Below are 15,076 nucleotides of genomic sequence, written 5' to 3'. Positions count from 1 at the left end.
TTAAAAATGTTTTCAAACACTAAAATGATATAGGTAATATGATTTGCTAAATAATAAATGCAATCCAAACCTAAAATGTGTGTGGTATATGTTAAATTGAAGCATTGAGAAAAGAATGTACATAAATATTAATAGCAGTATTGTCTGAGCATGGGTAAAATTTTTTACCTCTTATTTTTATATTTTATCAATTATTAAGATACATATATGGGGCTGGGGTTGTGGCTCAGCGGTAGAGTGTTTGCCTAGCACATGAGAGGCCCTGGGTTTGATCCTCAGCACTACATAAAAATAAATAAAATAAAGATATTGGAAAAAAAAAAGATACATATAAGCTAAATGTAATGTGGTATCCCCAATTAGATCCTAGAACAGAGAAATGATATTAGTGAAAAACCTTGTAAAATCAGAATAAAGTCTGTAGCTTAGTTATTAGTAATATACCAATGGTACTATCTTAGTTTTGATAAAAAAATATACCATGCTTATGTGAGATATAACATTAGGGGAGGTTGAGTGAAGGGTATGTGGGAACTCTCTATGCTATCACTGCAACTTTTCTATACATATAAAATTTTCTTAAAATACATGTATGGTGAGCCATGGTAGGAACCATAGAAGAAAAGCTGTTCTTTATTTGTTGGATTTGCATAATCTAGCATATATAAATACAACTTTACTTCCCAGATGAATCTTGTTCTTCTACCTAGATTGTAACTTCTATGGCTTAGAGATGTCTCCTGATAGCACATAAACTTGGGCCAGGCAAGGCTACCCAAGCAAGACTGACAGACTCAATGATGGTTGGCGTATCTTGACAAAGAAGACACTAAAAAAGACAAAAAGACATCAAAAGATTCACTGTTAGGTTACTCCTCTTCTTCTTCTTCTTCTTCTTCTTCTTCTTCTTCTTCTTTTTTTTTTTTTTTTTTTGCAAATTTTAATCCAGTGTTCCACAACTAATATCAAATGTTCTAAAAATGCTGGGACTGCAGACAAATCTCACATGCTGACAGTAACATGATAATGTTAATTCAATACTGCTTCTTTCACCCAACCAGTAGGAGCCAAAGGACTGTAGTTACATTGAGCAGCCATAACCAATGGTGGAAATGAGATCTTTCATAGAAGTAAGCCTGTCTTCTTTCTATCATTAAAGCAGGACTTGATTTAACTATGTAATTTACATAATTATGTAGTTGCCCACATATCACTATTCTATTTCATTATTTTAAAGAACCTTGTTTTATATAGAGTAATCATTTCTCTCCCAAGAAACTATGAGCTAGAATGGAAACTCAGTTCACCTTTAGTTTTAAGAGTGAGTTGTATTGGTCTAAAACTTTAGTTCTTTTTTTTTTTTTTTTTTTTTTTATTGGTTGCTCAAGACAATACAATGATCTTGACATATCATACATTTGACTCAAATGGGGTATGAATTCTTATTTTTCCACTTGTACAGATTGCAGGATCACATTGGTTATACAGCTACATTTATACATACAGCAATACTAGTGTTTGTTGTATTCTGCTGCCCTTCCTATCCCCCGATTCCCTCCCCTCCCATCACCTCTATCTAATCTACTGTGACACATTTACACTTCTTCTTTTGCCAGAACTTACAAGTGCATTTTAAATAAACAATAGAAAATATTAACAAATTTATTGGTTTGAGCTATATGAAACTGCATTTTGAGACTAAAGATGCTAATATTTACATTTTATATGGCTCAGCTTATTTAATAAGCATTTTATGTTAATCATTGAGAGGGCTTGCAAGTCAACACCTATCAAGTATCAGTATAGGCTTTATTGTAAATATTATTTTCATGAGTTCCTCTCCTATAGGGTTGCCACTTTGTGCTCTTAACTATATGCATTTTCTTCTTTCCCAAAAGTTACATAAATAATAAAATTTTCCCCAGAGGCTTGAGGCCAACTTCTGAAACACCAATTCAAAAATTATGTGTCATGACACACTGACGTGTACTGACTAGTTGCGAAGCATATAGCAGGTAATTTACTACTACTAAAAAAGAGCCCTAAAATTTATAATTGGTTTGTCTTTTGCCTTTTGATTCACACTTGAATAGATTCAAGGCAATTTCTGTAAAGACTTAAACTCACTCACTTACATCCCAATGTGATTTCTGGAATGGGGAGGAAAGAGGTGAGTCTCAGTCTGGGCTCTGGGAATCACAAACCACCCTGGGTGTGTTCAGATGGCACATGTTAACAGCATCAGTCTGTGTGCACCTGCAGACAAAGGGAGGCTGAGAACTGCTATTACAAAAGCTGGACAACTGCTGTGAGTTCCCAATTCAGAACACAAGGGTCTCTTCATTCAGCCACCACAGGCAGGAGAAGTTTATTTGAAAGGGAATGCAACCTAACAGCTGTAAGAATATCTCTTGGGCTTATGGCTACATTCATTCAAAAGCAGCACTGTAAAAATCAGTAGTTTTAAAAATGTTTATTTTTTCAAATGCATTCTTACAATTTACTTATTTATCTAATGATTTTTTTTTTTTCCTGAGTGCTTGCTGCATGCCAATAACTACACTACTACTCCAATTACTAACATAGATTCTGTCCCTGGGCACAAGAAATTTGTTGTGGTGACAGTCAAGTTAGATGAACACCAAAATAGAATTGTAGAGTGTAAAGTGTCATGAAATAAACAGGGCAGTGGGTAAGAAGGAACCTACTTAGATAAGAAGGTCAGGGAAGGATTCTCTGAGGAAGTCACATTTAAGGGGAGACATACAGGATCAGAAGGGGACAACCATGCGCAGCACAAGAAGATAGCCAAATGATGCAGACGGAACAAACATACTTGAGGCTGGAAAATAAAAATGTGGAGCAGTTCCAATTTTCAGGACCATGTGGTTTTTCTTAAAATACCGAGCAACCCAAGTAATCTAGAGAAGGTATATCTCAGATTGACACCGAATTGGGAATTATCAATTCAGATGGTGTTATTTAGGGTCTAAGAGGTGGAGGAAAGGAAGGTATGTTGAGAAATATAAAAATGTAAATATTACTGCAAGAGATCAGAAAGACCAAATATTACCTAAGTAGTAGTCAGACTTTTTTTTTTTTTTAATTCCTATGCTATCCTTGTAGAGATCTGCATATTTCTGATCCATCATGGAGACAGGGCAGCACTCAGAACTGTCGAGCAGATTTCACTAAAATCTGGAGATGTCTGAAATGGAAGTGAAAGTTCACATCATCAAGATTATATCATTTCTTAGAAGACAGCCATCATCTATATATCAACAAATGGAGCCTAAGGCAGCACTTTCTTTAGTACTTTTCTGAATCTATCCTTCCATTCAGAGAATATTGCAGAACCTGTGATGCCATGCCCTACACATTATCAACCATTAACATAAATCAAGCTTTTGCATTTGTAATTTATGTTTTAGCACTTAGAGAATACCTTGCTAGTTATTTTAAAGAGATAAATCAAATCAAAATTTTGTTAATAAAATATTAGAAATGTCACAAGACCTCTGATTTATTTAACAATGTCTAACATTCCTTGATCTCCATTTATTTTAAGTTTTTAGGAAGAAAAATGGTTGCTGGCTCATCCTGCTCTTATTTTTATTCCTTCATTTAGGAGATTATATCTCAGCTCCAAAACCATTTTTAATAATAAGACATGCAATTTTTAACTGTTGATATTTTTAAAAGAATAGACATGATTAAGATTAATTCATGCAGTTCCAGATAAGCTCGAATAACGGATTAGTCTGTATAGCACATCTGATTCATGTCTGATAGTCAAGCTTTTATTTTTTAACTTCATATATATATATATATATATATATATATATATATATATATATATATATATATATATATATATATATATTCCCTTATTTGCTTAAAAGCCAAAACCACCTATGCAACAGAAAGAATTGAATATGGACTGAACATTGCTAGGGGCCCATACGAACTGCTCAGCTTACAAATTGCATATATTCACAGGGAAGGACTGGGCACAGCAATTTAACATAAGACAAAAGAAAATGATGCCTCTGGGGTCTACAAAGCTTCTCTCCAAAGATAGAGTGCCAGGAGAGGATAATTGAACACATGGAGGACATTGAAAGGAAAAGACAAAACCTGAATCAACACCTGCAAGAGCAACATCCATACCAGGTCTCAAATAAGAGGCAGATTTACAATTTTTGGAGCCAATTTATTCATATTTTTTATCTAGAGAATCTGAGGGACAAAAGATTCATGACTCACCTTTGAAATAGTTACCAACCTTCTTCATTTACATTTAAATAATTTTTGTCCTCCCTGCATTGGTGGGTGTATATATATTCAATGCCGTTAAAATACTCAGGAAAACAACCTAGCAGTACTCACCTTGCATTTTAGAAGGTAAAGCAAAAGCATTTATAGTCTTATATCATATAATATGGGCTTACCATTTTGAAGTTCTAGTATTTACCCATAACAATATGAAGTGGCAATGTTGAAAATGAAACTAAGATTTCTTATAAAATGAGAAATATTCCTTGATAGAAAGGCAATTCAAGTGAAAACTTAGTTTAATCTTTCCTAAGGTAAACATTTGCCATTCTTACTCAATGTTGATTAAATTTAACAAACATGGATATTAGGGGAGAAACTTAAGTAGACTTACCAACTAAGTATCCATTTGATCTAGAAAAACTACAGGAACTTCAGTTCCATCATGTACAAGGTAAAAGTATTGAAGAGTCGGAGCTTGTCTAATAAACACTCCACTCTCTAAGAATTGCTGAACAAGAACGTTTAAAAGAAACTTTAAACTGCTGTAGTTTTTTTTGTATAAACTCAAGCCTAAAGCATTGTTTTTCTTTCAATTTTGCTTTTTTCCTTATTGCTCAAAACAAAAAGAAATAAGATGCTGTTCCAGCCTCTCATTTACTATAGTTTGCCTATACTCCATTGAATCCATTAATCCTATACTTACTACAGACACATTATAGAATAATCAAAGGAGCAATAAGGACCATATGGCCAAAGAAGGAATGTTGCAAATAGAATACGGCTTATCAGAATGTCCACTTAAAACTTATAAATATTCTAAAGAAAAGAGAAAGAATTGCTTCCTATGCCTGAAGAAGCACATTAGGAAAACACAAGAGTAATAAGGATTCTCAAAAACAGCTCATATATGAAAAAGTCATTCCTTAACAGAAAAAAAAATGTTTAACATTCTATCTTAAATTGGGCAAAGATTAAGTAAATAAAAATAATTTTAATTAAAAACATAGAATTAAACAATGTTTTATGTTCAGAGTTTTTCTCTATTCTTGGATTCTCAGTTTCTGTGACTGACCTTCCAGTGACATTGCCTATACCATAAAATAGTAATGAATAAAATGAACAACCAGAAGTTAAAAGAATGAAGAAATCCTCTGTCTTTCTACAGCTCAAAGTCAAAATTCAAAGTCTCTATTACATAGCCTGTCCAATAAGATAAAGGGGACAAAGTAAGATACTTGAATCTAGCCCCAAAAGAAAGGCCACCCTCTTAAATAAAGCACTTCCCAGCTCTTATCTCTCTGAAGCTCTTGTCTTGAGCTATCTCCATCCTATTAACACATTCTTAGAACTGCCTCTGGCATATATCTGAAAAATATAATGGCACCTCAATGGAGCATTTCCAGTTTTAAGGTTGGTGGAGAACATTGCAAAGGTACCTTACATCTTCTTGCCCAGTGATGCTAGGACTTTACCAACAGTGTGAAGATGTAGTGGGTTTGAATGATCAGGCAAACCAGGATTTGGAAGATCTGACTTTATCTAATGACATAAGGGGAAAAGCCATACATGGTTTTTACTTTCTGGGATCCAGAGAAAAAGAAAAGAATTACTCTGCCTTCTTAAGTCTTAGACAATGCTGGGAGCCTCACATCATGTATATTCCTTTGCTTTGTTTGGTGGGAAACTTCTTATTATGTGGCCTTGAGAGATGCCTCAAACACCACATAAAATACAAGGGAGAATGTGTTATAAGGAGATAGGAACACCTCATCCCCACTTTCCAGCCATGGCTTTCTTATTGTGCCCAGGGATTACTATGATGGAGACAGACACAGAGCTCATGTTGTATATGATAGCCTTCCATATTTACATTCTACAAAGAGAAACTTCATTTAAACTACCCTAAAGTCAAAGAGTTTAGAAGCAGAAAACAGGTGTATTGTCTCAGCCCTTCCCTGACCTGTAAAGGCAGCCAAGAGGATTGTCCTGTCTCAGCCTGTGAACCAGTATATTCAATGTCGAAGGTTGAAGCATCCTTCCTCAATTCTCAATTATCTCTTTTTCAAATCCAGGTTTTTCTTCGGGTTCCAATAGCTTTCAAAAGTATTTCAGGCAATTCTTAGTTTTCTGCCAAGGTTGAAGGGGCTAAAACAAAACTGGTTTCAGTACCCTAGAATAGAAGCTTGTATCAGCAGGGATCCAGTCACATGACTCAACATGAATGGGCTTTAAGTTTAGAGAGGCTGCCTACATAAGAGGCTTTCTAGAAGAACAAGAAAAAAAAAGAGCTTATGAAGGGGTAAAATGTTCTGTTAAAGTTGATACCAAATTTTAAAAAATACCATACTTACCAAGTATTCTTCCTTATTCTTATTTTATTCTTATTCCTTATTCTCTCTCTCTTTCTCTCTCTCTCTCTCTCTCTCTCTCTCTCTCTCTCTCTCTCTCTCTCTCTCTCTCTTCTCTCTTCTCTCTCTCCTCTCTCTCTCCCTTCTCTCTCTCTTCTCTCTCTCTCCTCTCTCTCTCTCTCTCTCTCTCTTCTCTCTCTTCTCTCTCTCTCCTCTCTCTCTCTCTTCTCTCTCTCTCTCTCTCTTCTCTCTCTCCTCTCTCTCTCCTCTCTCTCTCTCTCTCTCTCTTCTCTCTCTCTCTTCTCTCTCTCTTTGGTGGTGCTGGGGATTGAACCCAGGGCCTTGTACACACAAAGCAAGCACTCTACCAACTGAGCTGTATCCCCAACGTGAGCTGTAATCTCATTAAACTTTTTATATCTAACCACAATCAAAACAAATAGGGTAGATAAATAAGTTAAATGATACCTTAAAAAGACAATCAACAACAGACTGTTGGGATACTATACAGACACATGACCTGTTTTATCCAACAAATTGATGGCATTAAAAAAGTGTGTATGTATGGCATTAAATGTATGGCATTAAAAAAGTGTCTTTGTGTGTGTATACTCTTTAGCATAAATGAAACTTTGAAGAGGTAACAGTCAACTGCAATGTGTGGGCTATATTTGGATCCTAATTTGCACAAACTAAATGTGAATATTTAAACATAGACCTCAATAGAGATCATAGAATATTAGATAACCTTAGTAAAGAGGCCTTATCCATTACAAATGTATCCAGAAGTATTTACAAGTGAAATAGCAAGATATTTGAAATTTTCTTTAATACTCTGAATAAAAAGGTGATTAGATGAAACAAGATGGACAAAATGTTGATTACCATTGTTGAAACTGGGTGATAGGTCCAAGTAGGACCTATCTATTCTCTTATAAATATGTCAGTATTACTATAATAAAAAGTTTCTTAAAAGTCAATGTAGCGTTAGGGTTGTGGCTCAGTGGTAGAGTGCTTGCCTAGCATGTATGAGGTACTGGGTTTGAATCTCAGCACCACATATAAATAAAATTAAGGTCCACTGACAACTAAAAAAAATGTTTAAAAAAGTCAATGTACTACCATTTATCTTTAAAAAGTACATAAATGTCATTATTATAATTTATCTCAGTACAAAATGGAAATAATCTGTATGTTTTGCAGTATTAAACTTTTTAAGAAACTATGATGAACCAATCTGATTAAAATTATACAGCCATTAAAATGATAACATGAAAAAAAGATAACAAAAATACTTGAAGAATTTATATTAATATAATAAAATCGAATTCCACATTATGGTCGTACTCTTTAAAATATATGTGACTCTAAACAAAGAATAGAAGAACATAAGAAAAAACAAAACACAAACTTCTATGTGCTGAGGTGAGGTGAAAGTCTTTTCTTATTGGTGATATAATTGTTTCTGAAACCAACAAAAAACTGACATGAACAAAACGAAAAACTGAAGAGGACCTACATATGCTAGGACATGGCATGATATGGTGAAAACTGCATTGGCTTTGGAATCGGACAATCCTGGCAAGTTATTCAAACAATCTGAGAACATATTCTCATCTCCAAAATGATTATATTTCATCCTTCAGGAACAGTGGAAAGGTTTAGTGATGTAAGCAATCAGGCAGGTATGTAAACCCCCATCACAATACAAACACACAGTAAACCTTCAGCAAACAGTACTCAGTGTTCTCATCATAATAAAAGTGGGTTCTAAGAAAATAGAAAAAAAGGGAGGTAAACTGATGGTGAAATGATCTGAGAGTCCTCTGCTTCAACATAGCTTTTGCACAGAAAATAAGAGCAAAACGCCCTGAAAGACCTTAAAAATCTTGTCTGGGCCTGTTGGAGATAAGTTTGCTGAAGAGGGGCCAAGATTTGTGTGAGGAGCAATGAGCAAAGGGGTAGTGGAGAGGTGCACAAGGCCACCCTGAAGGAAGAACTGAAGAGCCACATAATACTGCACTATGTTCCAACTGCTCTGCAGCTTCAAGGCAAAACACATAGGCCTGGAGGAAGGGGGCAATGAGCACAAAAGGAAGAAATTAAGAAAAAGTGCCTAGGGCTGGGGTTGTGGCTCAGTGGTAGAGTGCTTGCCTAGTGCGTGTGAGGCACTGGGTTCAATCCTCAGCACCACATAAAAATAAACAAATAAATAAAGGTATTGTGTCCATCTACAACTAAAAATATATATCAAAAAAAAAAAAAGAAGAAGAAGAAGAAGGAGAAGAAAAGAAAAAGTCCCTAGAAGACTCCAAATCTAAATAGGACAACAAGAAATGTTCAAGCATCTTTGTGTGGGGGGTACAGAGATAGGACTTTGTGGCAGTGCTTGGCATTTCTTAACTGCTACCACTATAATAGATGATAGTTTTAGGGCTTGAATTACCTTAAATTCATGTAAGATTACTTCCTCCTGTCTTTCTATTCCACAAGATGAAAAAATTAGGTCAAGAAAGAACTGAGGTGGCAAGGTTCCTTGGCAAAGCTATGCCTAGAACCTTGTGACCAGTGCTCTTGCGCTACCTCCTTACCCCACATCACAATGACCTCAATTACCATCATCAAACCAATTATTTTTACCTATATTTATTAAATATATGTAGCTTTCCATGTCTTAAGCACACAATGAAAGGTAAACATTTATTCTTTACACTAATTTCTTTCATGTCCCAAGCTCCCTACTGATGTCAAGTTATTTTCTTGCATGTTAACAAAAGAGACCATGTCAAACCTTTGTTCAGCATATGCTCCATCAGCACCCACTATACATCAGGCACATAAAAACCAGTGGAGTAGTCCTTGTCGTCAAGAAACCTACGTGGTACGCTGAAAAAGACAAGCACGCCTACAAATCAGTACAACTCTGTGCATATACTTTGTTCAATGTGCTGTGGAATTAAAAAGAACAGAACTTAATGGACCCAAGAGGGAAGAGAAAACTTCACTGAGAGTTGATGCTGGAGTAGACCCTGAGGAAGAATAGGGGATTGACATGCAGGAACAAGAAGGGAGCCAGTTCCAATAATATGTGCATGGCACAACAGCTTAGTGAAATCTGGTGAGGACTGAAACTGTGAGAATTACCAGAAAATATAGCAAACACATTAGGGTAGGTGTTGGGTAGGGTTGTGGAGAGAAAAATCCTAGTCAGGCAACCTGGCAGCAGAGTGAAAAGGAAAGCAAAAATATGCCCCTTAAATTACAAGGAAATATTTTTAAAAACATTTGTCTGTGAGCCCTAACTACAATCAGGTGATTAAAAAATGAGTCATCACTGGCTCAAGTGTCAGAAGCCTCTAAGAACAGAATGAATTGTGGCCTTATGCAGATTCCAGAAGTTGTTATCAAACCTGTGTTTGGGGGTGCTGGTCATGGGATGGGCATGTTGATTCTGGGTTCCTGGCAAAAATTCCCTTTTCTCCCTTTTTTCTAAAATCATGTCTTTTCTACAGGCTTCTCCCCCACGTCTCTCCCAGTCTTGTTCTAGAGATCAGTAGTGGTATTTAGATTTGAAATTCAGTCTCTGTAGTGTGATCTCTCTGGTTCTGTGTGGTCTCCAACAAATGATTCTTCAAAACCATCCAGACATAACCCCCAGCAGGGACCTTCCTCCTCTGAAGAACAACCTGCATTGGCAACAAATTATATGGGCATGTTCTTGCAAGATGGAACTATTAATAAATCTTCAACTCCAAACTCAGGAAAATTTTATGAGAGCTGCAAAATAGATTGTGTGAAACATAGGAAAGTCAAGCATCATTTCCTGTGGAAATGAGCCTCTCAGAAGCAAAAGAACAGGAAGCTAACATTGTGAAGGACCTTCTTTGGGTGGGGCACTACCCTAAGCACTTTATATGTGTTGGTCACTGGCTTTTTTCCTCCTTTCATTGAGTTTTATTCTTTCTAGAATCCATAGTAGTCTATACATGTTAAATAATTTGTAGTGAAGATGAATTTGGAAATGATTAGAGCAAGGAGACTGCTCATGCTAAAATCAGAGAAAATCTATTTCTTCAAACTCCCAAATATATATTATTTATAAAAGCTCCTATTATTTTCCAGATGACAGCATTTAAAGATACAAACTGACATGAACATTATTATTTCTTAAAATATACAGTAGACATAAAGAATCCTAAATATTCTTGTGAGATTTGTCTTTTTTAAAAAAATTTTTTTGTAGTTGTAGATGGGCAGAAAACCTTTATTTTATTTGTTTATTTTTATGTGGTGCTGAGGATCAAACCCGGTGCTTCACATATGCTAGGCAAGCAGCTCTGTCACTGAGCTATAGCCCCAGCCCACAGTTTTGTCTTTTATAAGCACATCATTCTTCTGCTCAAAATTAGAACAGCTGCTGAAACTGGATGATGCTAGGAAAATGAACCCAGGAAGAATGAAGAAAAGAATTATGAGGACTTAGCTCACCCACCTGGAAGTCTCCTGAGATGTCTCAATAGCTCTGGCCACTGATTGACATTCTTCTCTGCTACATGCTTGCCTGTGCCTATTAGATTATTAAAATATTAATAGGGTCTTGGTGTCTGTCATTATTAATTTTGGAGAAGAACAAGGACATGTGAAGCCACAGTATTGATAGATTTGTAGAATATGTTAATTGTAACACTCATTATTCAGCAAAGTTACTATATTTTAAGATGATTTTTCCCCACTAATCATTTTTGATACTTAATAATTTCTCATCTCCAACAAAGTACCTTGGAAATCTACTTATGTATGTATTTTTATAATGTTTTTATAGAAATATTGAACAATTTATGTGCCCATCACATCATGACAAAATGTTCTGATATCTAGAATTAAGCTAAGAAATGGGTAAAGTATTAAAACTGGCATAAAATAATATATTCATTTTATTTTTAATGAATATTTTATCTTTTTTTTCCCCCTAGATTTAGCCTGGCCCAAGGCTAACTTCTCAGCCACCAGATTCCAGGCTGGAGACACCTGCCATATACAGGCAACATTCACAATCTGCAGACTTTGGAAGGGCTTCCTTGCTGGTTTCGCAAGTGAGCTTTGATACCGCGGCCTCTCTCCAAGCTTTTTGGAGGTTAGCAACTTTCTGGTGGTAATGAACATTAGAAACCCCGATTCAGTTATTACAGAGAGAACTGGACTATCTTTCAAAGCAAAAATCAAGACATGGCATATGGCATGAGAAACTCTTGCTTTTAAAACGAGAAAGCTAAAGCAAAAAGTGAAATGACCCCCAAAGAACAGGCAGCAAGAACTGGTGCACCAGAAGATTGAATTTTTTCTAATTCCAGAAGCTTGACATGTACCAAGTTTATTTTGGGGCATGCATTCAACAAAGGTGGACTTGGGTATTTCCTTTGGTGAGAGTAAAGGACTCAAATATAATTGAAAAGGTAACTAAGAAATATTGTTTTTGTTTTCAGTTTTGTTGTTGTTTTAGTCACCTAAAATCTTCAACACAAATTATATACGGAGGAAAAGAACAACATTTGCTGCTTTGGGAAGTAATCACAGATTCTATCAGGATGATGATTCTTATTGTCTTTAACGGCAAGAGTCCTCACATCTATAGTTCTCCCCAATCCTTCTATTGTTCTGAATTTTTTTTCCCAACTAACATTTCTAAGAGACCAGAACCTCATACATCCAAAATAGGATGGTGATGGTAAATGTATATGCCACAGCCTTAAGTTAGAAAGATTTATGCTTTACCCCCATCTACAGACAGTACATCTATAACTAAAAACTCAGGATGAATGGAAGCTCAGGCCACACTTCAGACAGTTCTGTTACTCCTGACTATAGCATCATAGTCCCACAAGAAAAGGGCTCTGATGAAAGGGTGAGGAATTCAGGCAGAACCAGAAAAATACCTAGCTGATTGCATCATCGCCATCACTATTTATGAAATACTTCTTAATGTGGCTTCAAGCAGAAAAACGGTTTTCAATTTAGAAGTTAAAATAACTTGGATCATGCTTTATCTAAGCTGCCTATCACAAATCAGAGAGTGATACATCTCTTTCTAACATGGCCAGCATTGCTCTTCATAGCCCAGATTCACAAAATGACAAGTTAAAAAAATAACAACAGGCTTCTTTGATTGTTCCTTACAGGCTACAACAAAAATGCAAAAATAAAACAAAAAGCTATTGGGGGAGGCATTTTCAACTTTCAATATTGTGCAATTCATGCTTAAATTGATAATCTCAATCTTATCTCATGACCTTGAAGAAGCTCAGTATTTCAATTGTAAAACGTAAATCTCAGTCCATCTTCCAAAAGCAAACATTATACAAAATGAAATGCTTGGGAAACAGGGTGTTGTAATTAACCCATGATTATCCACAAACTCCTTTGTGCTTTCTACTTCTGTTATTAGAAATCTTCTGAAAATCAGTTCTTTTCCAACCTCAGTATTTAGTATATTACTGAAAATTTCCTAGGTAATGAATTTGCTCCCTGTAGGTTAATTTATCATTCTGAAATCAGTGATTAGTCTATGTTACTGCAAGGATAGAAAACACAAGAGACTGCTGACACTACAAGCATCCTGAAAGTTGTTATTTTTCCATTTAATTTCTGCCACAGACACTTTCTGTGATTGACCCCATCCTATACAAACCTACAGTAGGTTCAGTAGGGCTACATGAGTGTGGGTGTGGGTGTGGGCATGGGTGAGAAAGGACAAAGCACATGGCTATCAACGCTCTCAATCAACTGATATTTGCTCCATTATGGACCTGTTATAGTTTGCATGTGAGGTGTCCCCAGGAAAGCTCATGTGTGAAATAATGCAGGAATGTTCAGAGGTAAAATTATCAAATTATGATAGCTGTAATTTAAACAGAGGATTAATCCATTTGAGATTAATAATTTGAATGCATCAATGGGTGGTAGGCATGGCTGGAGGAAGTCACTGGGGATGTGCCCTTGGATCCTTGTACTCAAGTTCTCTCTGCTTTCTGAAATAAGCAGTTTTCCTCAGTCTCACCTTTCCACTATGATGTGCTGCTTCTCCTTGGGCCCAGAGCTATGAAGCTGCTAACCATGAACGAACCTCCATGAACCAAAATTAAGTTTTCCTTCTCTAAGTTGTTCTTGTTTGGCATATTGGTCACAACAACTCAAAGCTCTCTAACATAGGACTGAACTATTAATATTCTAATACTCTTCATGTCAATACTTTTAAAAATATTTTTATTTTGATTTTTTTAGTACCAATGATTGACCCAGGAGCACCCTATCACTGAGTTATATCCCCAGCACCCCCACACACACCTTTTTTTTTTGAGACAAGGTCTGGCTCAGTTGCCAAGGCTGTCTTATCAACATTTTTGAAGACAATAGTTCTCTTTGTCTCAACCTTATTAACTTTGCTATGATAAAACAATTGGGTGATACTATGGACTAAATTGTAAACATTCCCCATCACACAAATTTATTTGTTGAAGTCATAACTGCTAATGTGGCATTTGGAGATGGGACCTTTCAGAAGTAATTAGATTTAGATAAGGTCATCATGGTGGGACCCTCATGATGGGGTTAATACAGGGACATCAAAGTGTTGGTTTGCTCTGTCTCTGCACTTACATACCCAAAGAAGTCATATGAGCACACAGTGAAATGAACATTGTCTCTAAGACAGAAATAAGGCTGTCACCAGAATCCAACCATTCTGTCACTCTGATCTCAGATTTCAGCCTCCAGAAATGTAAGAAAATAAGTTTCTGTCATTTAAGCCACCTGGTCTATAGCATTTTGTTATGGCAGTTTAAGTTAAGGCAGATGGAGAGAAAAAGGTACTTTGAGAAAAGCCATTTCCACAGAAACAGAGTATTTCCAAATGCAATGGATAGTTATTTCATTTCATTCATAATCATATTTGTGGAAGTTCATTTAACACTGGTTGGCCAAAGCTAAGGGCTGCCACCCTTAAAACAAAACAAAACAGCATACAATTTGAGGAACAAGAGAGTGAACAAAAGCCTTCTCAATAGATAGAGCTGTCAGTTCAATTTTCGGCATAAAACATCCTTTTCCGATTATAGCAGATAAGATCCAGTGCTTTCTGATCCCTCCACGAAGGAGCTGGGCCCTCCTGTGGTTGGGGATGCCAATGCTGGGGCAGACTGTCAGCTGGTTGTATGTGTACTGCAGCCCTTCTGCACCTGGGCCTGCTTCACTTCTTGCAACTTGGACATTCGATCCTCCCCAGCACCTGGTAAGCTGAAATGAATTAAATGAAGAGGTCACTGGCCTCCAACAAAGAGTAACTTAAAAGAAAGAAAACTGCTAAATTTCATCTACAAACTGGGTTTGTGCAGTTCTTACTTTGGCAAATTTGAAGCTTTCTACTTGTCTCCATATGGTTCTGTACATTAGGACTC

At 36.1% G+C, this 15,076-nt stretch overlaps 1 protein-coding gene across 2 annotated transcripts in view; it reads right to left on the bottom strand.

Annotated features, from left to right (window-relative positions):
• Nucleotides 1–2,434: 2,434 nt before the first annotated feature.
• Caap1 (caspase activity and apoptosis inhibitor 1) overlaps nucleotides 2,435–15,076 on the bottom strand; it is an 86,037-nt gene continuing 73,395 nt past the window's right edge. The window contains exon 6 of one of the 2 annotated variants that reach the window (XM_076845933.2): nucleotides 2,435–3,208. In XM_076845933.2, coding sequence (XP_076702048.1) covers nucleotides 3,192–3,208 — 17 coding nt within the window. In that variant the 3' untranslated portion in view covers nucleotides 2,435–3,191. Of the gene's footprint in view, nucleotides 3,209–11,892; nucleotides 14,916–15,076 lie in introns of those variants that run through there. The other variant, XR_013090366.2, reaches the window with a different exon arrangement.

The sequence above is a fragment of the Callospermophilus lateralis genome, chromosome 2 (genome assembly GCF_048772815.1).
Source record: "Callospermophilus lateralis isolate mCalLat2 chromosome 2, mCalLat2.hap1, whole genome shotgun sequence".
Lineage (NCBI taxonomy): Eukaryota > Metazoa > Chordata > Mammalia > Rodentia > Sciuridae > Callospermophilus > Callospermophilus lateralis.
This window is presented reverse-complemented; position numbering and strand designations above follow the sequence as displayed.